Below are 23246 nucleotides of genomic sequence, written 5' to 3'. Positions count from 1 at the left end.
CTCACTATAAAAAAATCTCATCTTCCTTTCAATAATGCTAAACTGTTAATCTCCTTAGACCTTGCTAAATCTGACTACTGTGCAAGTCTCCTCTTTGGCCTCCCCAACTATGCATTTTCACCTCTTGCCAAAGTGCTCAACTCCGCGTTATGCACACTTTAAACTTTCACCTCTACCTCCTTGCCCTATGCAAGATTGGCTGGCTATCTATGAAACAAACGGCTAAGTAAAAACGTCTCACCTTCAAAAGTATCCATGGACTCACCCCACCCTACCCATCTGCTCATCTCACTCCCTATTCTCCTCCTTGATCGTTACGATCATCCTCGGCTCACATCCTTGCCTCCTGCACTCCCTCATTTCTGCTCTTGCTCTCCTCTGGAATATTGTCCCTCTCCCTCTGCATACTACTCCAACACTACCACTAATTAAATCCAACCTCAAAGCTCTCCTCCTTTCTGAAGAACCTGTTTCCTAGCCTCTACTGTACTGCATCAGCCTGTTTTCCTCTACACCTAGCCTTCATGGACCACCCGACAGCACTTTCTAACCGTAATTCAGCTCTTCCTCCACATTCCATCCTGTGTTCCGTCCTGTCCTTGCTTTCACTTTCCCCTGTAACATCTGATCTTAGTCACATTCTCCCACCCCATTGTAAAGGACACATGTCGTCCGTTCTGTTCTCAGTAGTACATTACAAATTTTTGTGCCAAAAATGAATTGTTTTCCCTGTGATTTTCATAAGGTGTTTTGTATGGGGCGCGTCAGAAACCAAGTGGGAAAGGCCATGGGTAGTCAAGGAATGGGCAAATAACCCAATGCCTACAAGTTGTCTGCCCATCCTCATGTGACATTTCTCCCTAGCTGTACTATAATGCAATCATTTTGGTTCTTAAGTGCCACAAGCGCCACCTACTAGCCCAAACTAAAAAGACAGTGTGACTGTCCCTGCATAGTTGATCTAGGCAGACTAATCTGGTGTTAATATTGACAGTCCACTGTACATATTTCTTTGCAGCTCTGAAGAGTACATTTTTTAATGTGTCCTCCGTTGGAGTGGGTAGGCTGGTCTAAGGATTAGATGGATTGAGCCTTGGTGCAGATTGCGATGGTTGGGTCAGTTGGATGATCGCTTGTTGGCTGGGGTCCGGCGTTTCTTTGTTTTGCCTCCTTTGTCCTCACTGTCCCATACATCGTTTTTTGCAAAGAAGGGGGCGGGGGTTAAATGCCATATCCTCCATGTACTCGGTTGTCAAGAGCATCTGAACAAATGTAAGCCAAACTAGCATTGACAATCCCTGTAGATCTAGCTTTTAGAGTGAACTCTTGTTTGAGGAGCACTCAGTCTGTTTTTTGTATATGAGGAGACTGGTGTACCTGCCAGGTTTGATAATTGGCAAAGGTGTTGAGTTTGCTCAATGTGACATGTATGAAAGGGCCTGTCCAGTTAGTGTTAATTTACTATTCAATCTCCCGGTCCGTCAAACTGTTTAATATGCTTTTCTTTAACTCAGTTTTCTCTCCTGCTGATAATGTCCCAATGTATCTCCCATATATTTTGGGAATAGTCTACATTGTATTATTTTCATCTTAAAGTTTTCAGCGTTGTACAACACCCTTCCTGCAGTTTCTGAATTTTATTAATTGTATTTGAACAGTTGTTTTTTTGTTATGAAAATAGAGGCCTATGCAAGGTAGTAAATCAAGTTTTATTGTTGGTTGGAACATGCTTTTTGTAATCTCAACTTGAAATGCTTTTGGATCTATATCACTTTTTATTTTAGTTTGAAAGACTAAGCAACAAAAAAAACGCCGAACCTAATGACCACCTGAAGCGGTACTTTAGTCTCTTGCCGCACTGATCAGTAACCGAGAACCTGATTTTCAGTTTAATTAAAAGTATTTGATAAATCAAACCCCTGTGCTTATTAGTACTTCTGAAATGAAGAAAAAAAAAAAAACTTTAGGACAGTTTCAAATTTTAAAATAAAAACGAACCACCGACCAAATCACAATGAAGGCCAAGTGCACTTCATAGGTTGTATTGTGGAAACCCACTGCTCATCTCGTTTTGTTCACTTCACTTCTGTCCCTAAAATCGAACCCTGCCCGTTTCATAAAATTGAGGCATGTTGGTTTTATTTTTAAAGCTTAGATCCATTGTCACAAAAGGCCATCGTACAAAACCAGCAAATTATCGTCATACAAGAGCAGAAACCTGGGTCAACATTTCTATCATCTATGTGCAAGTGAACTCCGGTGAGACCTCGGACTGGCTCAGCGCATGCTCGACAAAGAAGTCAACCATAAAATATGTTAATTGCTGTCCAATTTTAGCAATATGAATATTATCTGAAAGAAGGTTCTCCATATTAGAAAATCATGATTTGGCACAGAGCCTTCCACTGAATCCAAGACTCGAAGAACAGATTCCATGTACCAGGGACGCCTTTTTTCCAGCAGACTCCCAGGCAGAGTCAGGTACTCCAGGATCTGCCTTATATTCGGAAATGCACAAAGAGGAACCTGAAATAACAGGCAGGGCTGGATAAAGGGATGTTGAAATGATCACCCAACAGGTTTGCCCCCCTGGCTTTACCTGGGAAAGCCACTCCTATGCACCCGGGGGGGGGGGGGTAATTAAATTACAATGGTGTCAAAAGAATGCAGCTGGGGTGCACGTTGTCAAGGAGCGGTAGGCTGTGTGGACCCAAAACACTATATATCCTCTGCATTGCTCTTTGTCAGCAAAGGGTTAATTTAGATTAAACTAGAGCGAAAAGGCAGGGAGAAGTACGCCGCTGGATACTGGAAGGACCAAAAGTGCCGACGGCATGAGGGTAGCAGCACAGAAGACCCTGAAGACTAATGTATTGAAAACTGAGTAAAAAGTAAATGGGGGAGGACAACTCTGCTGCATACTGAAAAGCCCAGGAAGGCGACGACATGCAAAGGCAGCCTGTAACGTGTGCTACAGCACACATTTACAATACTAAATGATTGGTTTATGCTGCTGTCGTTGATGTCAGATGCTGGCAGGGGCACAAGGAAACCTAAACTGCGATGGCTCTCATCCTTCAAATATTGGGATAGGAGCCAACGTCAGACGGTGGGGGAGGGGCACTCTTATTTGTGTGGGGACATTAACTTCTTTACGCATTCCAATCAGACTATTCTAGAGCAGCTTTAATGTTAAAAGCAGTTAACTCTCTCCATTAAATCTAAAATCACCCACTTAAAGACTACTCCTAGAATGAGTGGTCTGCTGTCCCCTCTCTACCCTTCCAATCACTCCTCTCGCATAGGAGTACTAACCCCAGATCACGATTTCAAATGCCTAAAAATGTATGCACATGAATGCAGGTGCTAACCGTGAAATGGTTTACGTTAGTAGGTGCAGGACTTTTGTTAACAGCTAAGCCCAGGCGCCGTTTAACATCTGTGTCCTGTTCCGTCCGGCCACTGCTCTATAGGTCAGTCGAGTCAAAATAGTGCAACTACTCTGGCAGGGAGTTGGGGGGGGGGGGGGGGCAGACTTGAGGCCCAATTAAGCTGAAAAACTAAAAGGCCTTGACGCATCATGGAATTCAGTCCACCTAATTTAACTATGCATGTTGCAGAAACGGCTACATTTACAGGGAAAGGGCCACTGTAATGGGCTCTCCCCCTGCGCTCTTCAGAAGCCAGAAACCTTGGAGAATTCTACAACTCCTCTCTCCTTCCTCCCTCACATTCCGGACATTGCCAAGAAGTCCCACTTTCAGCTCTTCCTTCTCAAAGGAATTATCCCTTTTCTCACTTCCCCCCCCCAGAGGCTCAATGTGACCAAAGTCCTGGTTCTCTCTAGGCTTGACTATTGCAATAGCCTCCTCCTGAATCTACCATCTTCCATTCTGTGACCCCCGCATTTAATCGAAAATAGGGCAGGGAAACCTATTCTTGGCCTTAAGCTCAGGGACCGCATCTCTCCTGCCCTAAAAAGTCTTCAATGGCTCCAGTTGCTGCACATATTAAATTCAAATCCCTCTGCATCATCCACAAGACAGTCTGGGCATGGGGACCACAATATCTTCAACTTTATCTTACTAAATGCTCCCCCTCTCGACCAGCATGCTCCTCTGGCTCCATCTCTGTGCGTAAATCGTCTCGCTGAACAGAAGGCAGGTGATCGATCGATTTTGCTCAGCTGGCTACCTCCTATGGAACAGCCTCCACCTCCCTCTGCGCCTTGACCGTGAGATTCTTAAATTCCAGAAGCTCCTCAAGACTCTCCTCTTTACTTCCTCCTTCCCTCCCCTGCTAATCCCACAGTTGGTGCGACTGGCGTCCGGGGCCCATATGCATCTTCGGGGCCCTGACCTCCCACCCCCAAAGAGCCCAGCTCCTGTATCTGCACTTGAACTTACACTGTGCGCCCTGGAGGTTCGCACTTACACCCCTCTCAGCTCCAGGCCTCATAGCACTCAACATTCCTAGCACTTCATCTGTGGATCACCCATGACCTCAGGCCCCCACCAGCACTTACCGCATGCCCTCTTCCTTGCTACACTTGCACGTTCTGAATACTCAAGGCATAGGTTTGTCTAGTCTTCCTCTTCCCCCACTGTTCTTATATATTTTGTTTCGATGTACTTTAATGTATTTTCCACTCCTGCTCTCTCCCTTGCCCTGTGGGTGCTTTGAAACAGTATTTTCTTATTGTAGAAGTGTCAGTCCGAGCCAGTGTTTCTCAAGCAGACAGGTGCTCAGTTTAGGCTTGCCAAGCTAGAGCAAAGTCACGACTCCCAAACCACCAGCAATCCGTTCCAGGAGTCGGGGTTATCTGTGCCACGTTAATTCATGTTCAAAATATCTGCTACTGCCATGCGATAAGGCATCAAATCTTGGGTGGGCAGTAAATATTCTCATTCATGTGAATTTCTCCAACGCCTAAAATTAAAAACGGATTATGGACAGGTACGAGTGGGAACAGAGGAGGGCGTTTTTAATAGTGGTGGTTTGGCGGGCGGGTGGGGCTCTAATATAAGTGCACTAGCAGCCTAAACAATATGTGGCATGCAGATTTGAGAAGTTGTATGCTATGTGCATAGGCCATAAAAAGCTTAATTCTATGCACAATGTTACCCAATGACTGGGATGACCTCTGGCAATGGGGGGGATAACATTGCACTAGGCACTTAATTTCTATCCAGGAACTTCAACCTGCTCAATGCAAAATTGATAAACTGGCCACAGCATACTGAGGTGTGCAGCGATGGACTAATCAGAATCCTGTTCCACGGTGAGTCACTGACGCATTCTAGCCCTGTGCATTGGCGGTCCTAACAAACCTAGGGAAGTGAGAGAACTGCAAGATGGAGGCGACCGCGCACAGCAGCTCTCCAGCAGCGTAGGACCAATCCGGCCAACTTATCTGGACCAAGGCTGAAACTGGCCATGCAGAGGCAGCCTATGGAAATACAACAAATATTCAAATTGGTTTGCATCAAATCCCACCTTTCTGGCCTCACGCTAGGAAGATTTTCAAACTCTGCACTGTTGCGATTCCCTTAACAATGGGAGAAAGCCCTCCTACATTACTGAACGTACAACTTAAAATTCATCCGAACTGAGGATCTTTGTTTATTTTGTTTGGTTGACATAAAAAGTCACCTAGTAATGTAATGTAGTCAAAGAAGCAGATGTTTTAGAATTACGCCAACAGCTACAGGAGTCAAGGCACTAACAATATTGAGCGTAAAAATAAATCTAACTAGTCCACCCTCTTGGCATACCACCACCCCCAAACACCCATCTTCCTTAGATAAACTCCCAAACCATGCGACCCCCCACAACTCCATTCCAAATTCTAATCAAGACAACTAACCACCCACATGCCCTAAACGTCCACCCACCAAAACCACACTTCCAGATGTAAAACTCCTCCCATCGGGATGTCGTGGCACACTTTGGGAACGATAGTACAGTTCGTTCGACTCACAGAAGGCTCTACAGTACAATTGAAGTCCATTGTGCCAGCAGTGAGCAAATCTACTGGGTGCTTTGATTTGTACATTTGTAACGCGCATACCCGGGAGAGGATCAGGCACAAGTATATCTAGGTGCAGCAATGTTACTTACATAATTCATAGCAGAGTTACAGAGTTCAAGCTGGCAGTAGAGGCTAGACAATTTAAACAGATTGGTTTTTAGTTTTTTTCTAAAAAAAAATATCAGACTTTAGAAATCGGAAATTCAAGGAAAGCTCATTCAACATCCGAGGACCAAAAACAGAGAACCTTTGCTCGCCCCAAGTTTTTGTTCCAGCCCTTGGAATCTTTAGGAGATGCTGGTCTAGAGAACGTAGTTGTCTCGAAGGGCAGTACGGCTGAATGTTTGCACTCTGATAGGCCGGTGTTAGCCCATGAATGCACCTGAACACCAGACAAGCACCTTAAATAGAATCCTCTGGGACACTGGCAACCAGTGTATCAGTCTTCTGAATTGAGAGATTGCAGCTGTTCTTCTCAATGAAAAGAAAGAAAAATCAGCCTCACAGCAGAATTTTGAGCCACTTGCGGCCTTTTTATCTGGAATTTCTGCATTACCCAAAGTGCCCTTACCTGGAGTCAGAGGCTGGCACGAATGAATAGTAATCCAATCCACCAGGTTCCCAAGGCTAGCCCACAAAATACTTCAGCGCATCTGTTAGACGCTTTAGGAAAGCATACGATTGGCTGCTGCGTTGTGATGAGGTGCTGGTGCACCGAGAGTGGTGGACCCGGTATCACTCGTCCGGTGTGGGATAAGGAGGGTGGGGGAGCGAGGGGGGTTACTTGCAGGCCAGGAAACACTAAACAGAGAAAGCCGCAATCAAACGCTAAAGGGGCAGTATTGAGATCGCGAGAGATTCTGAACTTCTGCTCGAGATTTTAGATAAATCAAAATAGGATAAAAGCTGGTGCTGTTGCATAGGTCTGGGGTATGCACTTGAAAAAAATAATAGCTCGACACAAGTATTGCAACTGATCAAGTAAAGACTTCTGTTTCTAAGAACTCCAGAGAGCAAAGTAGCATTGATCCAAGACAACACTGGATGTGATCAGGGAATAAAGGAGGATTCTTTTAACAAGCGCACATGTTTCTTGGCAGGGAGGAAAAAGGTAAAACCAAGAACTGGTAGCGATCGGATAGCTGGCGGTAAGGTTTCAGAAGATTGGGCTGCGCCAATCTCAAGCAAAGAATTGGATAAATGTTGCACTGGCTATGGAGAGGCCCAAAATAGAGCCCTGAAATGGGATTCAGCAAGTAAGAATGTATTCTGCTGCTTTGCTGTTGGGGAAAGATTATTCTGCTCGTCGAAGGCTTGTTACGTCTTTGGAATGGAAATGCCTGCTTCAAATGATGAACTCACCAACACCCCCAACTATCCGTCTAGGGACTGCAGGTAGATGAAGCTCTGTAACCTCGGCAGTGGTCTACCAATGCTGAAGGAACAAGTTACTTACCTGTAACTGTTGTTCTCCAGCATGGGTCTGGCATGGATTCACATGCTCATGATTTTTCCCAGTCAGGGTGGAAATCCTTGGTAAATACTTGATCATACTGCCCTCAGCCAATGACTGCCCTCTACCTAAGCCCCTCCTCTGGCAGCCATCTTCAGATTTGGTAGCACGTAAAGTGGCAATAGGACCAAGAGAAGAGCCGCAAAGGGGTAGGAGGGAGGGTTCGCATGTGAATCCATGCCAGACCCATGCTGGAGAACAACAGTTACAGGTAAGTAACTTGTTCCTTCTCCAGCATGGGGTCTGGCATGGATTCACATGCTCATGAATACAAGAATACATAGCAGTACACACGTGCACAACCACAGGAGGTGGCAAGGCTCAACATTAAGAATTTCAACAACTTAACATTAAGCATCTCTTACCTCCTCACAAGGCTCACCTTCAAGCGAACAGGTTGTGCAGCATTGCCTGACCGACTCTGGACTCCTCCCTGGAATCCCAGTCGACGCAGTAGAATCTCGTGAAGGTGCACATCGACTTTCACGTAGCAGCCCTGCAGATGTCCAGCAAGGGCACACCAGACAACAACGCTGTGGTAGCATCGATCACTCTGTTTGAATGGGCTCTCGGACGGCCGGGCAACGGTCGGTTCGCAAACCGGTGACAGTGCATGATGCAGCCGGAGAGCCATCTGGAAATAGAAGCCTTCGAAAGGGCCTTCCCTTGGTTCACAGGTCCAAAGTTTACAAACAGCAGTGATGTCTTCCGAAGAGACTTCGTGCGGTCCACGTAGAACTTCAGCGCTCTAGCGACATCCAGCGAGTGCAAAATCCTCTCAGCTGGCGACACAGGCAACGGGAAGAAAAAAGGTAACACCAAGGGCTCGTTGAGATGGAAGTCCAGTGGCACCTAGGACATGAAGGAGGGGTGCATCCTCAGCACTACCCTCGTCTCATGGAAAGTCAAGTATAGAGGCTTGCAGTATAGGGCCTTGATCTCTCCCACTCGTCGTGCGGAGGTGATGGCCACCAGAATCGCTGGCTTCCACGACAGGAACTTCAATGGTGCCGAATGCAGAGGCTCGAATGGCGGCCCCTGGTCAGCACCACGTTGAGTTCCCACGTCGGGGCCGGAGCCTTGACCGGCAGGAACAAGCGGAACAGTCCTTTCATGAACTCCTTCACCAGGCGATGAGACCACAGAGATGACTGGCCCGGAGTTCTGGTGTAGTGGGAGATAGCTGCCAGATGGATCTTGATGGAGGCATGTGCCAGCCCCGCCTTGGCACATGCCTCCATAGCAAGTACGGCAGCACTTGAGGAGTCGTAATCCGCAGAGGGTTCATCTTCTGTGCACGGCACCAGACAGAGAACCTCTTCCATTTGTGTCCATAACACGAGAGTCGAGGACGCACTAGCCTTTGCAAGCACCACCTTGCAGTCTGGGATATTGTACCCTCCGACCTCAAGTGTTGCAGGAGCCAGGCCTGCAGGTTCAGCGATCCTGGGTCGTGATGGAGGCTGGTGCCTCCTTCCCTGGCAAGAAGATCCGTGTCCATCGGAAGCTTGACCGGGGGGAAAAGGTGGAGGTGGAGGCGGGGGCTGGTGCTGACATGTCCAGAAGGTCCCGGAACCAGATCTGCCTCGGCCACGCCAGTGCGACGAGGATCATCCTGCACCGGGACCATCTGAGTTGACTGAGTCGCAACGGGTGGGAACGCATACCGGAGCAGGCCGTCCCAGGGGAATGAGAAGGCATCGCCCATACTCCCCGGCTGGGGAAACCGGATGGCGATTCTCCGGCACTTGGCGTTCTTCGCCGTCGCGAATAGGTCGATCTGGGGATTGCCTCATTGTCGGAATAGAAGATCCACTTGATCCTACCGAAGTTTCCACTCGTGGCACGAGCACAGCTCCCTGCTGAGTGAGTCAGCGGTGGTGTTCTTTATTCCTGCCAAATGGAAGGGCACCAGGAACATCCCTTGGGCAATGGCCCAGTGCCACAGATCCTGCGCTTCCTTGGATAGGATTGGTGATCTGGTGCTCCCCTGTTTCCTGATGTAGAACATCGTGTTGGTGTCGATGAAGACCCTCACCATCTTGCCCTTTAGGACGGAAGGAACGACCTGAGTGCCCAGAACACGGATCAGAGCTCCAGGACGATGTGTAGTGACCTCTCCTCCGGGAACCAAATGCCTCTTGCGTGGAGATCTCCAGTGTGCGCTCCCCACCCTTCCAGGGAGGCGTCCATCACAGTTTCCTGATGTGCCGGGGTCTGGCAGTCCATGCCCGCCTCTAGATGCATGCGGGTGCCCCACCACTGGATCGCTTGGCGGAAAGTCTTGTTGAGTGAGATCCTGTCTTCGAAGCTGCCCGCCGCTTGCATCCAACCGGCATCGAGGAACTCCTGCAGTGGACGCATGCGCAACCTGCATAGGCGCACGAGGTAAATGCATGAGGACATCATGCCGAGTAGGGACTTGATGGACCTCATCCTGGCCACGTCCATGGTCAGCCGTTGTACCTTGCCCATTCCTCCTCCGGCGAAGCCAAATCGCACCACTGTGTCGAGTCTGGCTCCCAGGAACAGGGCGTCTTTGCGACAGTACCACGTGGGATTTTGCAAAGTTAGAGAATCCCAGATCCGTGAGCAGTTGGACAGTCTTCGCTGTGTGATCGACGGCGAGTTCCCTTGACTTTGCTCGGATGAGCCAATCGTCCAGGTAGGGGTGGACGTGGATCCCCTGCAGGTGCAGCCGTGCCTCCAATGGTGCCAGGCACTTGGTGAAGACCCTGGGTGCCGACTTCAGTCCGAAGGGAAGGGCCTTGAACTGATAGTGTCGCCCTTGAACCACGACTCATAGGAACTTTCAATGTCCTTTTGAGAATGGAGATGTGGAAGTAGGCATCCTTCAAGTCCAGTGACGATAGGAAGTCTCCTTCCTCCAGCAGTCCTAGCACATGCTGGAGGGTGACCATCTGGAATTTCTGTGACCTGATGTACTTTTTTAGACGAAGGTCCAGGATTGGTCACCAACCGCCAGTCTTCTTTCAGACAGGAAGTACCGCGAGCACACTCCGGAGCCCTGGAGCCTCTTTCGGGACGAGTTCCATAATGTCCTTTTCCAGTATTGCCTAAACCTCCAGAAGTGGCTGTGGTACATGGTTTTCCTTTCTAGCCACAGGTGGTAGACGGGGACTCTTTCTTTGGAATTCCAGAGTGTGCCTGTGGGCCAGCGCATCTAGCACCCAACAAATGGTGGAGATTGACTCCCACACGCTGACGAATTTCGCCAGCCGGCCACCCACCGGTGTGCTTCGGTGGGGGCCCGATGCCACAGCTGTTCAATCGTGCTTCGCCGAGGCCTTGGCCTCCTTGGCGACGACAACGTCCTCCAGTCTTGCTGCGGCCTCTTGCCTCCAGAGGTCTGAAAGGGCGGCCGCCGTTGATGGAGAGAGACCAAGGCCCGGGCCATTTCGGTGTCTGCCTTGATGGCCTGCAGTGACTTGACACTGCCTCGCCGAACAGGTTGTTCCCGTTGAAGGGCATGTCCAGCACCCTGGTCTGCACGTCCTGATTGAAATCGGTGGCCTTAAGCCAACGGCGCCGGCGAAGGCAAACGCTGTTGCCCATCTGGCGAAAGACTGTCGGCGATGTCCGTGGCCAACGTGATGGTGTGGTCCGAAGCCAACTCACCTTCCTGCATGATTTCAAGGGCTTCCGCCCTCTTGTCTGGGAAGAAATCCAGGAGGGGAGCGATCCTGAACCACAGCTCCCTGTTGTAGCGCGCCACGATTGCGATGGCGTTGGCCGCTTTGATGTTTGTCGCCGCCACCGAGATGACTCTTCGCCCTATGTTTCTTCCCCTTGCCGTCAGGTGGGGGAAGTGGAAGTACATCCAGTCGCCCCTGCCGATTTATTCTTGGCCACTGCGGAGACCACCGACTCCGGGGACGGCTGAGCTCTGAGGCACATCGGGGTGGAATCTGGGACCTGGTATTACTACTCATACCGGTCCATCTTCGCAGGCGCCGTGGATGGGTTCTTGAGTAGCGACAGTCCTTTGTCCCAGATGTCGTCTAATAACGGTACTGAGAGGACGGTCTTCCTCTTGCCCTCCCGTCGCTGGTAGAGGAAACCCTCCTCCTGTTCTTCGGGACAAAGTTGGAAGAGCTCCGAAGCCCTGGCGATCATGTTGTGGAAAGAGCCAATTTCGTCCGGGGAGGTGGGGGGGGGGGGCGGTTTAATCCCGGGTAGGAGGTGATGGGAGATCCGTCCCGTCGTCACCACCGTCGTCCATCCCCGCTGTCTGTTTCAGTCTCATCCCTCTGTGAAGGGGAAGGAGGTGCGGGCTGGAAAGGAGGTGGGTGGGAGGGAGGATGGATTTGCCTACACTTGTTTGGTGGGCTTCCCGACGGTCCAGGCGCCGCCTGATCGTCCGCTGGGGTTAAGGGCAACCTTTTCCTTATCTCCGTACACAGGGACTGGATAGCCAGCAAGAGTGGTCCTGAGTTGTCCTGTTGCATAGGCACCAGGTTGCGATGGGAGTGACGGCTGGGGAGTAGGGTCCTCCATCTCCTCCATGATCTGCGGCTCCTTGTCAGCTCCACCGTCGCTTTCTACATTCGCCTCGTCGGGATCCCTCCCGTAGGACCGGACTTCCTCGAATGTCTTGTGCAAGATCTTTGTGACGTCAAGCAGCTCATCTTCAGAGGTGGTATCAGTGTCCATTACGGCTACCGTACCGCACCCCCCCCCTCTTTCTCCACCTGGGATTTCATGGGGGTCTTAGTGAGAGGCTGAAAAGAGTCTTCCCTCTGGGGTGGCAGGGAAACTCTAGGCCCGGAAGCAGTCTCCACTGGAGTAGCCTCCGCAGGCTTCGCCAGGGCGCCACGACTTCTTCGATCGAGGCCTTAGCCGGGTGAATCAGGGCCTTTGAGACTTTGGGCGCGCCCGAGGCCTTCACCTTGGGGGGAGGGTTGCTGCCTCCCTGCCTCGCTCCCCCTCTGCCGCCGTCGGGATCAACCGGGGCTTCTCCCAAAGCTTACCCGGTTTCTCAGATTTCCTCTTCACCGAGCCAGAGCATTGAATCGTGGTTGATGGCGTCGGTGACATTGCGTCCTGCCTTGCAGCCAAGGAGCCCTAACCATTGGTGCTCCCGGTGCCCGCTGACTCGCAGTGCTTTGCCTTTTGTTGGGCCCCCATCGCCGGAGTGCCCTCAAAGGTCTTAGAAGACCGCTCGGACTTCCTCTTCTCACCTGCTGCTGGGCTTTTCCCCCTCCAGCCAATGCGACGATCCTTCACTGTCCGTTCGGACATATTCTTACAAAACGCACAGTCCTTCTCCACATGCGATTTGTCATCATGAAGGCAGTAGAGGCACCGAGTGCTCATCTTCCTTCAAGACATTCTGTAATCTGCATCCAGAGCAGCTCCTGACCAGCTTGGATCCAGGCGTCACGTTTCCTTTGTCCAGGGCCATGTCCACGCGGGGGTAGGCCTCAAAGATCTTCCGGAGTCCTCCAAGAAGCGAAAACTTGATGAAAATTCGCCCTTGACTGGCGTAGAAAATTCCGAAACGGGTCCCCGTTGATCGGAAGTAGAATTGGTGGAGCTTGAGGCTTGATTGACCGAAAAAACTAAAAGTAAACTCTTCAAAAAAATGGCAAAATGCAGTAAAAGCTCGAGAGCTATAGCACAAGGATCCCAACAATTGAACGTGCGGTAAAAATCTGAAGATGGCTGCCAGAGGAGGTGCTTAGGCAGAGGGCATTCATTGGCTGGGCACAGTATGACCCAGAGACCAGTGATTGGTTACTAGTAGAAACAGTTCAGAAACGAAACTGATTTTTTCTTTACCAAGGATTCAAAGCCGGACGGGGAGTATTCATGAGCATGTGAATCCATGCCAGACCCCATGCTGGAGAAGTGTCAATACCAGCACTCTGAGGATAAAGCCCTGACTCCTTATTAGCTAGCATTCTAGTCGTGCCAAGATGGCAACTAAAGAAATTCAGCAGCCGGTAACATTTGCACAACTCGCAGTACAGAGTTCATAAGCAGCCCAAACTGGGATAAATGTGTAGGAAAGACTATAAAGAGAATAGCCTATATTTTGGAGTTCAAACCTTTACAGTATTACCACCCTACAAAAACAAATGCAGGCTGATTTAGAAGAGATTAACCAGTTTGCTCATTTTCTTTATTCTGTTAGTCTATTTGCTCCTGCTCCCTTTATGATCTACATTCCTGACCATTTAATTCCCTGGTCTCAAAAAAACAAACCACAATAAATTTCTGAAGCGCTCTTTTGGCCACACATTTATAATGCATGTTAAGCATAAGGAAATCAACTCCACGAGAGGGCAATCTCCCTCTCCAAAAATACTCCTGTCCCCTTTCCTTCGACCAGAAAAATGTGTCTGCATTTACCTTTGGTTTACATTCACGTCGCCAGACATTTACATTGCCATTAATTTACTTTGTCTGAATATTCAGATTGTGAATGTGGCAATCAATGTGGTTAATGTTTAGGTTGGGTCAAGGAGCAGCAGGGAGGAAAATTATGCAGTACAAAAGGGGATACAGGTGGCTACCCTATTTAATGACGAAGTAAACGGTAGAAGTGAAAGACCGAAGTAAAGGTCGAGAAGTAGAAAGCAAAGTAAAGACCTATATCCAATGCACATCCACTGCAAGGCGAATGAATCAACTGCTATTTGCCTACACAGACCAAAGCCTTGCCGTAACGTCCCCATGGCGTTAAAATGATTTACCCTTCTATGCAACATTCCTATACCGATGAGTGTTTGAAAGACGATATGCAGTCAGGCAGACATTCAGATTACACCCTTGCGTAGAAGCAGAGGAAGGGTGCCCACTACCAAGATGACAGAATGCGGTTATAAGTAATATGGAAGAACTCAAACTAAAGTCTGAAGACAACAGAATTATGTCACAAAGGAGATGCATGAACCTATGCCGAAATATGAAATAAAGCGGACAATATAACTGAAGCAGTAATAGGAACATGTGCCTAAAGAAAAAGTAATCATGAATAGCGCAAGGTCCCCCAAAGGCATCATGGCAGTAGAGAGGGAGGAGGCCCGGGGAGGCAGAGAAGCACGAAACAAGCATATCAAGACTCCGAACTGAAACGTTTAAGAGCCTATCGAAAAGACAGGCGGTCAGTATCTTCAATGACGAAGGGAGGGAATTCCAGAGCTGAGCGGCAGCAACGGAAAACGCCCCCCCACCCGAGTGAGCTGAAAAGACGGCACAGAGAGCACAGAGGCAGCAGACCACAGGGGGCGATTGAGAACATAGCGTACAAACTTAGTGCATAGGTATTCCCCTCCCTGGTCATGGAGAGCGCAGTGCACAGAGACTTGAACTGAATGCGCTGGGCCACCAGGAGCCAGTGCAAAGTGCACAGCACGGGGGTAATATGGGCCCATAGGGGGACCCAGTTGCCACCCGAGCTGCCATGTTTTGGGGGCGATGCAACCCACCTACCAGCCCCTTAGGCTGGGCCAGATAGAGGGAGTTGCAATAATCCAACTTGCTCATAATCATGGCGGCTACCACAGGGGGGTGAAGTGTGCCGGGGATCAGATGGAGGGTCCTTCTCAATATTTTCTGCTGAAGATGGCCTGTCTGGCAGACCGCTGATACCCAAGCTGCCATTGACAAGTTGCTCGTCATATGGACCCCCAGGATTTTTACCTTGTTGGAGGGTACCAGGAGTGAACCAAGAAATGGGGGCCAGAAAGAGGAAGTCCAAAGTGAAGTGAGGGGATCCTACCACCAAGACCTCTGTTTTGTCCCCATTCAGCTTCAACCAGTTGTGGCCCATCCACTCCCCCACGGCCACCAGGCACTTGTTCAAGCACGCCGACGCCACAGCCTGATCAAGGTCAAGACGGATCAGCAACTGTGTATCATCGGAGTACGAATAGCACCTGACGCAGAAGGAGCAGATGAGCTGCACCAACAGGAACATAAATATTAAACAGAACGTGCTGACCAATAACTGTAAATATGCTGTAACACAAGGTAGAAAAGATGCATAGAAGCTTGCTTAAAAATTTTTTTAAAAAAGTACACATACAACATGTAGGATGGCCATGGAAGAAAATGGACCATGGCCTGTGGTAAGAATCAAACCTGTTACTTCAAAAGACAAGCCTAGGATTGCAATTTGAAGAACTGATGAAGAAGCTGTTTTCGTGTGCAGAATCAGTAGTACCTTGTCCTGGGATCAAGAAGGCTATTTCGAGAGATAGGTGCAAGGCAGAAAGGGAGTCGAAGGAACGGATCATGTGCATAAGACATTTTCTGCGAAGATAAGGAGCGACAGACATTTGCAAGTGCTAAGTATTGAACAATCATAAGGGCAAAAGTCTACTTGAGGTGGATTGAGCAAGTCTCTCAAGGCCACAGAGGGTAATAGCACCATGTTTAATAAAATCAAATAGTTCTAAATAAGACTCTGAAATGGACAAAATCATGGACTCCCAACACGTGACTCAGAAGTTAAAAACCAAGGGCTTTTCATTAAAACCCAGAGATGGAAATTGTGGTCCGCTCATGCCCCCTCAATTTTCCAGAACAGTGAGCTACCAGACCTTGGCTAAGGATCAGGTCGATGAAATACAATGGGCCAATTGGGTAAACAAGAAATGAATAATGCACCTAGGTTTCATTCCTACCCACTTGCTGCTAAACAAGCTGAAAGTCCATGTTTGGATCGGGTTGCCAACCAATCATAAAACCTGCCACGCACTTTCACATACAATGTGGCAGTTACCAATTCGCTGCCATATTCTCTGCTATAATCAGTATATTACGTATGTAGAAGTAGCTCAGGGCGTGCCCTACAGACAAGAGGCAGCCAATGAGATATTAACACATGATTCTATAAGTAGACCTGTTTCTCCTAATCAAATCCCTCCCGGTAGTAGGTCTTGCAAAAGGCCACATAGGACGACGTCATAAATGATGTATGAAAATATAAAAACTTTATACAAACAAAAGGTGATGTGATTATGCATGCATCTATTTCGATAGCAGTAGTCCCACTTGCTTTCTACTATTGAGATAAAGCAGTGTTTTACCGTCTTCCTTGGGTCTGTCCAGTTATTTTGTCTAAAATATTTACTGGAAATGCCATATAGCGCTAGAAGACGCCTCAAAGTGCTAGACCACAAAGTGTAAAGTAAAGCTGGAACCTTCAGGTCATTTACTACTTCAAAAGAAGGGTGGACATTGAGCCCTTACACTTATTGTTAAAACAAGCTGCAGAAGGGGTAGAGTTAAAAATAACCACTCATTTCAGACTCCTTGGAAGGTAATCATATTCGTTGTGATTGGAGAACCAATCTAATTCTGAAGCCAACTATTCTATTAGCATGTTGACTAATCAAGAGATTAAGGTTTAATTCTCTCCATTGCAGTGTCAGAATTTCGCTTTTAGATCGGTTAATGCTTTTCTACGTCAAACTACTTGCACCAATTCCGCCCCCACCTTCCCGAGGCACAGAAACATCCATCATTATGAGGTTGTAGCACTTAAGAAAGAAATTAGGAACGTTAAACAGCTTAACCCAGTTATTGCTTACTTAAAATAAGAAATTTCATGTTTAAAACAATCTTACAAAAACTGTTTTAAGGGACACAGATTCCGGTTATTTAACAGGTATCCAAGATATGCTGCCGGTCTTAATCTCCAATCAATCCCTGGCTTTTTGGGCACTGATCAATATTGAAAATTGTAACCAGTCATCTTCTCATTTGAATCCAATGTAAGACGACACTCTGGTTAAACACTTTGCCTGTTTGCATGCCATGGGCTAAGGGCAATATTTTTACATCCACTCTGATCTGTGCTACTTTTTGGTCATAATTAATAATTAACAATGCCTCCTAGCTTTGCTGTTCTGGATACAAGCAAAATGGCTCCAACAGCTTAACCAATTTATTTCAAGGGTAAAGCCTGCAAAGAATAAGTGTCAGTGTAAGATATTTAGTCAAAGGTTACTAGTCCATTATCAAATTACTGATGTAAACAAAGATTTTTATGGCGATTACTTTCATTGATGAATGACTAATTGTATTACTCATATGTTTTCATGGATTTTGTTAAAAAAAGCTTATAAGTTGTATGACAGTAAACATTTGTTTTCCATTCTTTGTAATTTAAGTCAATGTACTTACCACCTATGCATTTCTATTATCCAGTTATGAACAGCAACACATGGCATTAAGATTTGCAAATGTCCCTTATTTAGAGGGTTTAAATAGTGCTTAAACTCGGGCTTTGTGCATCACGTGCATACAAAATGGGAATACATATTGGTTCTTTAGAAAAGGTGGAACAGAAGCAACCATTACTTACTTGAGTGGACCTACGGGTCTGCCGGGCCTGTCTAGAGCGAGCTTTCCGGAGGGACTCTGCCTCCTCGTCCCTTACGGGCGTCAAGTACGACCTAAAACATGAAGAGATCAAAGAAACAAAAGCATGATTTCTGGATGCCACTACACACACGTTGTAGACTGCATTGTGTAGCTATTAGTACCAATGTTCTTTCGGTTCCATGGAATTTCAACAAACTTAAATACTTCAAAAAATATTTTAAATGTATTTTGGGGGGGGATCTCCCATTCCCTCCTTTCACTATCACTGCACCCTAAACCCCTCCCTCTTTACCCCTTACCTCACAAATACTTGTACAATTCCAAGTATTTTCAAAGAAATGTCAACAAAGTAAATTAAATCCAAGTAGTTTACTTTTGGAAACTACGGGATACCTTTCATTCCATTGATGTGTTCTGCAGATTACAGGTTCTTGAATAGCAACCATTTGAGTACACAGAGTGGCCATGTTAGAACCTTTTCCATACACACAAAGAATCTTTGGGGGAGGTGGGGGGGACTACCATTACATGGATTATCAAAGAAATAAAAGCCACTTTTAAAAAAATGTATCAATATTGTTAACTGGAAGGATAAAACCCACAACTCAAGCAGGTGGGTACCTCTTTCTGAAGATGAAATTCCACAACCAAACCAGCGAGCAACTATACTCCTCGACAGTTGAGGCCGTTTTTGTACAAGCATCTTTTGAGGGATTGATTTTATTTTCTACAACTATTTCAGGGTTTGAAATTGGGATTTGTTGACCAGGTGCAAAAAGCAACTCCTGGGTATTGGGCATAACCAGCTAGGCAGGAGCTACTTCTGGGGGACCAGTAGCTAGTCCAGAGTGCACAGCAAATCTAACTTTGCACAAGATGCAAACTTTGACATTTAAAATCACGTAGATATATTTGTATGGCAGAACGTGCCCCAGGAGTCAAAAGTAGCTCCTGTTAGCTTTGGGCTTCAAGCTAACCAGGCTCCCCTTCGCTATAACTAGAAGCTAAATAGCTGCTAGCTTTCAAACCGAGCTAATCTTAATGGGAGGCGGGGGTGGGGGGAGCCATCATAGTTGACAAAAGGAAACTTAGCCACTGAAAGGCAGGTAACAGGGACAAAGCTGCCAACTCCTTTGCACCATTGCAGAAAGCTGAGCAGCTTCCATTTGCTGCTCCAGCATAGGACTGCACTTAGTGTAGCCATGGCACTCTTACCAAAGCCATGTGGGTAATGGTCTGGCATTCTCTTTTGCTGTAGATCAGAGATTATAGATCTTGCAGGTGAAGTAATCTATTTCCCTTATATTCCAGAGATCTTACTTCCCTCACTTTTTTCAGGATACTTTCCTTTTTCGTAAAACATTGGCACCGAACCACCATTTTGAGTGGGCACTCTTCCTTTCCTGCTATGATCTCTGGACTTGCAAAAGGAATGCCTCTTGATCTTTACAGAAAAGAATGCAAGTTCTGAAAACATTTTTCCACCAGTTTTGAAGTTTCAATGTCGGGAAAATTTCTCAGGGTACAGCATCTTCTCGACAATCAAAGAAAATAGTCCATAGGTACCTCTGCGAGAACGAACATGGCTAAGTGACCTGTGCTTTTGGAAGGTATCCACTCGAGAGTCCGCAGCCACACTTTAGCTCACTGTACCTTTCACAGAAGGGAAATAACCATTTGCATATCAGTCTTGGTCCCTCCCACATGGGCTGTCCAGCACGCAACTGCTATGACAATTCTAAGAACAAGAGTACCAACAGCAACCCCAGAGATGTGTTTCAGCCTTGTTGGGCCTCATCAGTGAGGTGGAGCTGTGCCTCTCTGAGCACAACGAGCAAGGGGTCCAGGTCTGGATAATCCTAGTAAATAAAGTAGTTTAATGGACACCCAGCATCCTCGGATTCTATTGACTTAAAAAGTTAAAGCTACCGTGCCTAGCAGCAATGTGGGTGTGTAGCCATTGTGACAGTAACACAAGAAATGCACACATTGTGGTGTCACGATTGGAGAGTCAGGTTTAGATGAGGTTATACATACATAACTCATTAAATATGAAGGGTTAAAAACTGTCAAAGGGCAGTGGCTTCTATGGACAGTTAACTAAGAACAACCGCAAAAGCAATACAAAAATTGATAAATAAATTGGGTAAATCTTTGCAGGGCGATTTCAAATGCGGTACTCATATGCTTGGTGGATCCATTTATACTGGCCAAAAGGTATGAGGGGCAGCACAGGCTATCTATAGCCACTGTGCTTAATGTCGTACCACGCCAAACTCGGTTTTTACAAGCAAAGGGAAAGATAAATGGTAGAAATATAGTATAGTGCCTCTTAATTGTGTAACCATGGAAAAGGAAAATATATATTGGAAAATAACTTCATTTCAGCCACCAAAAATGGAGTAAAAAATGTCAATCTGGGAAATTGGAAAAAGTTACAAGCTTTAACCCCATAAGCATTTTACCGACTCAGATTCAAAGCTTCTGAAAGAGTGTGGTTTCCAAAGCAGTTCATCTCAGTAATTCAGCGTTGCCTTCAAATTATTGAAACAAGCACTACAAATCAATTTGGGAACATTTGCCATATGCCAAATCCTAGGCCCATAGATTGTGATTATAGTCCGAGCCTAGTCATTAAATTGGCCTGCTCTCTTAACCAAGCAATCAAGTCCTGTGGATCAGCCTTATCCTACAAGCTATACACCTTCAGGATAGGATGTGATGTGATGTAATGTAATGTAATATAGCAGTATTTGTTAAGCACTAAGGCTGAAGGCATCTAGGCGCTACAAACTCAGTACAAAAAGAAACCTCTATAAAGAGGCAAAAGAGGCAAAAACAGATTAGAAAAGGTATGTTTTTAGAGCTTTCCGAAAGCCCACACTCACTTCCCAGAACTGAGCAGGAGAGTTCCACAAAGATGGTACAAGAGTGGAGAATGCTCTTCCTCCCGCCTGTGCTCAGCAAAATCTTGGTACTGTCAGAGCGAGAGGCCGAACCGAGTGGCCTATATGGTACATAAGGAATCTGTTTGGCCTGCAAATACTCCGCTCCAGAGTGATGAATTGCATAGTAAGCAATACACAGATGCTTGAATGTAATGTGACTGCTCACCGGGAGCCAGTGGAGCTGCTGGAGAAGACCATGAGAATAAGAGGCAATTCGTTCCAAGTGCCAGCCAGGATGCAGCATTTTGGAGTAGCTGCAACACCTAAATTAAGAAGGCTGGTTGGCCCAAATAGATACCGTTAGTTATCTAGGGACTCCAAGTCAGATGCCGCCGCCGCCGCCGCTTTAGCTCAGGATTCATCTGGGAGAAAAGATAGGATTTTCAATTTCAGCAAAGGCCGAGTTACATATGGATTAAATGTGTAGCTCCCAAGAGCCAAAAGGTAGGATTCCAACACCAAGACTTAACTGATTCACTAGGTGTGGGACACAGTCCCAGAGAGTCCAGCCAAAAATCCTTGGTCCAAGCTGCCCGCGTTGGAACAGATTGTTACCATAACCAGTTTCCTCTCCATTTAGCATCAGCATATGTGTAAAACCGTGCCTCATGCTCCTGCATAAGGTATGCAAGAGGGCGCTGTCGGGGGGAAATTCTGCCGGGGTCGGCTGGGCCGTCCGCGGACCTCCGGGCATGGAGGCCCCAACTCCTCCCGTATATATCACAAAAAATGAGTATGAGACACACGCAAGAAGCAAGGTGATTCTGCTTTTTATTAAACAAAACGGCAGGGATGGGTCAAGGATCGTACGCGTCCGTCCTGACACTCTCTCCGTCGATGGGCTTGCAGGCCCTTTTTATCTTAGTGTGACGCACTACTTGCGTTCCCTGGGAAAGTTTAGCAAAAACCTATCGCCACTCTGGATTGGCTCCTCGAGTTGTATGGTTATTATAGCATACATATAGAGAGCATTGTTAGTGGTTGAGGGTTAGTCAGGTGGTATAATTGGGTTGTCCCTTCAAATTGATACATGAGAATCATTACATGAGGATCCCTGGGGATTGGTCAATGTTAATGGCGTCAGTGATAAGAGCCTCATGTTCTGATTGGTCCACGCACGAGCCCCCCAGTCTGGGACCATCGTTGTTCCCAGCTCGCGGTGCACCCGTCATTTGCAACAATATTTCACTATGGTTATGTGCAGTCAACGTGAAGATTTATTGGTATGCCTGAAGGCAGACTACTCCCACCGCCGCAGATGTCCATTGGATCACTTAATTGTATCTGCCGGTGTCTTGAAATGGGGGGTTTCGGTGCCTCCCTCCTCCTGGGCCTGGCACCCTGTCAGGTTTGGCTTGGTCACGTGAGGTGGGACCGTGGTCGAGGCAGAATCCTGCACAATTAATATTGTATTTTCCACTGTGTGCCTGGTTTTAAATTGCAGGTGTGACCTTGGCATCGGCTTGCGGCATACGAGATTGCAACATTGCCCCCTTGACTGTCGGTCATCGCAGGGCTCATTCTGCAGGGTCAGCAACTGTACTCTTGCTCATTCAATGTTCATGGAAGCTCTTGCTTGCGGCCTACTTGGGCCTGGTGCATAGGTGGAAACGTTTGATACACCGCGCTTTAGGTTATGGTATCATATTGCTTTATCCCCAGTATCGTGTCTTCGTTATATTTCTTATTGCAATGCATGGGTTTAGGAGAAGCGTTATAGATTCATTATGCGTCTTGCGTTTCTGCATTTTGAAAGCCTATGTGAAAAATAATAAAGATGCGCGTCAGTGAGTGTGTCCGTCACCTACGTCGTAGCACTGAATATGTTCTTCGTGTGTATTGGTGTGGGAGTGTCCAGTGTGCATGTTTGCACGGGTGTGCTGACCTGTGGCTACGTCGTCATGGCATCTCTAACGATGTGTTCATTTACTGTTGCATGGTTCAGTCGAGTTCATCCATGCCGCAGGTGTTGGCATGGGCAGGACAGGCTGGTGGGCACATCCGTATGTTCTTGTACCAGGGTATTTGGTCGTCTGGTAGATGGGCAAACTCCTCTCGTGGCGGGTGCCTGGGCCGTGATCCTCTAGGCCAGGGGTGTGAGGGGATTGGTGGGAGGTTTGTGTTCCATTTTCCCACTTCAGCGCAGATAGGAACCCTGTGGGAAACAGAGGAGAGCAACTGGGGGTGAATTAAAATAAGATAGTTTGGGCGTGCCAAGAAAAAAAAGATGTAAACCAGGCGAGGGGGTAGAGATTTTCCAGGCATTGAAGCAAGACGGCACGATCAATGGTGTGGAAAGCTGCATAGAGGTCAAGGAGAATTAAAACACTGACCTCTCTGCAGTCCTGGAGGTAAGGCAAGATCATCCAGAACAGAAGTTATAGACTCTACCCCT

The 23246-nt window shown here is 47.4% G+C and overlaps 1 protein-coding gene across 10 annotated transcripts in view; it reads right to left on the bottom strand.

Annotated features, from left to right (window-relative positions):
• PPP1R12B (protein phosphatase 1 regulatory subunit 12B) overlaps positions 1-23246 on the bottom strand; it is a 1230188-nt gene that overhangs the window by 625711 nt on the left and 581231 nt on the right. For all 10 annotated transcript variants that reach the window (XM_069633610.1, XM_069633604.1, XM_069633603.1 and 7 more), the window contains one exon: positions 17884-17974. In XM_069633610.1, coding sequence (XP_069489711.1) covers positions 17884-17974 — 91 coding nt within the window. The remainder of the gene's footprint in view (positions 1-17883; positions 17975-23246) is intronic.

The sequence above is a fragment of the Ambystoma mexicanum genome, chromosome 13 (assembly GCF_040938575.1).
Source record: "Ambystoma mexicanum isolate Mex_15411 chromosome 13, UKY_AmexF1_1, whole genome shotgun sequence".
NCBI lineage: Eukaryota > Metazoa > Chordata > Amphibia > Caudata > Ambystomatidae > Ambystoma > Ambystoma mexicanum.
This window is presented reverse-complemented; position numbering and strand designations above follow the sequence as displayed.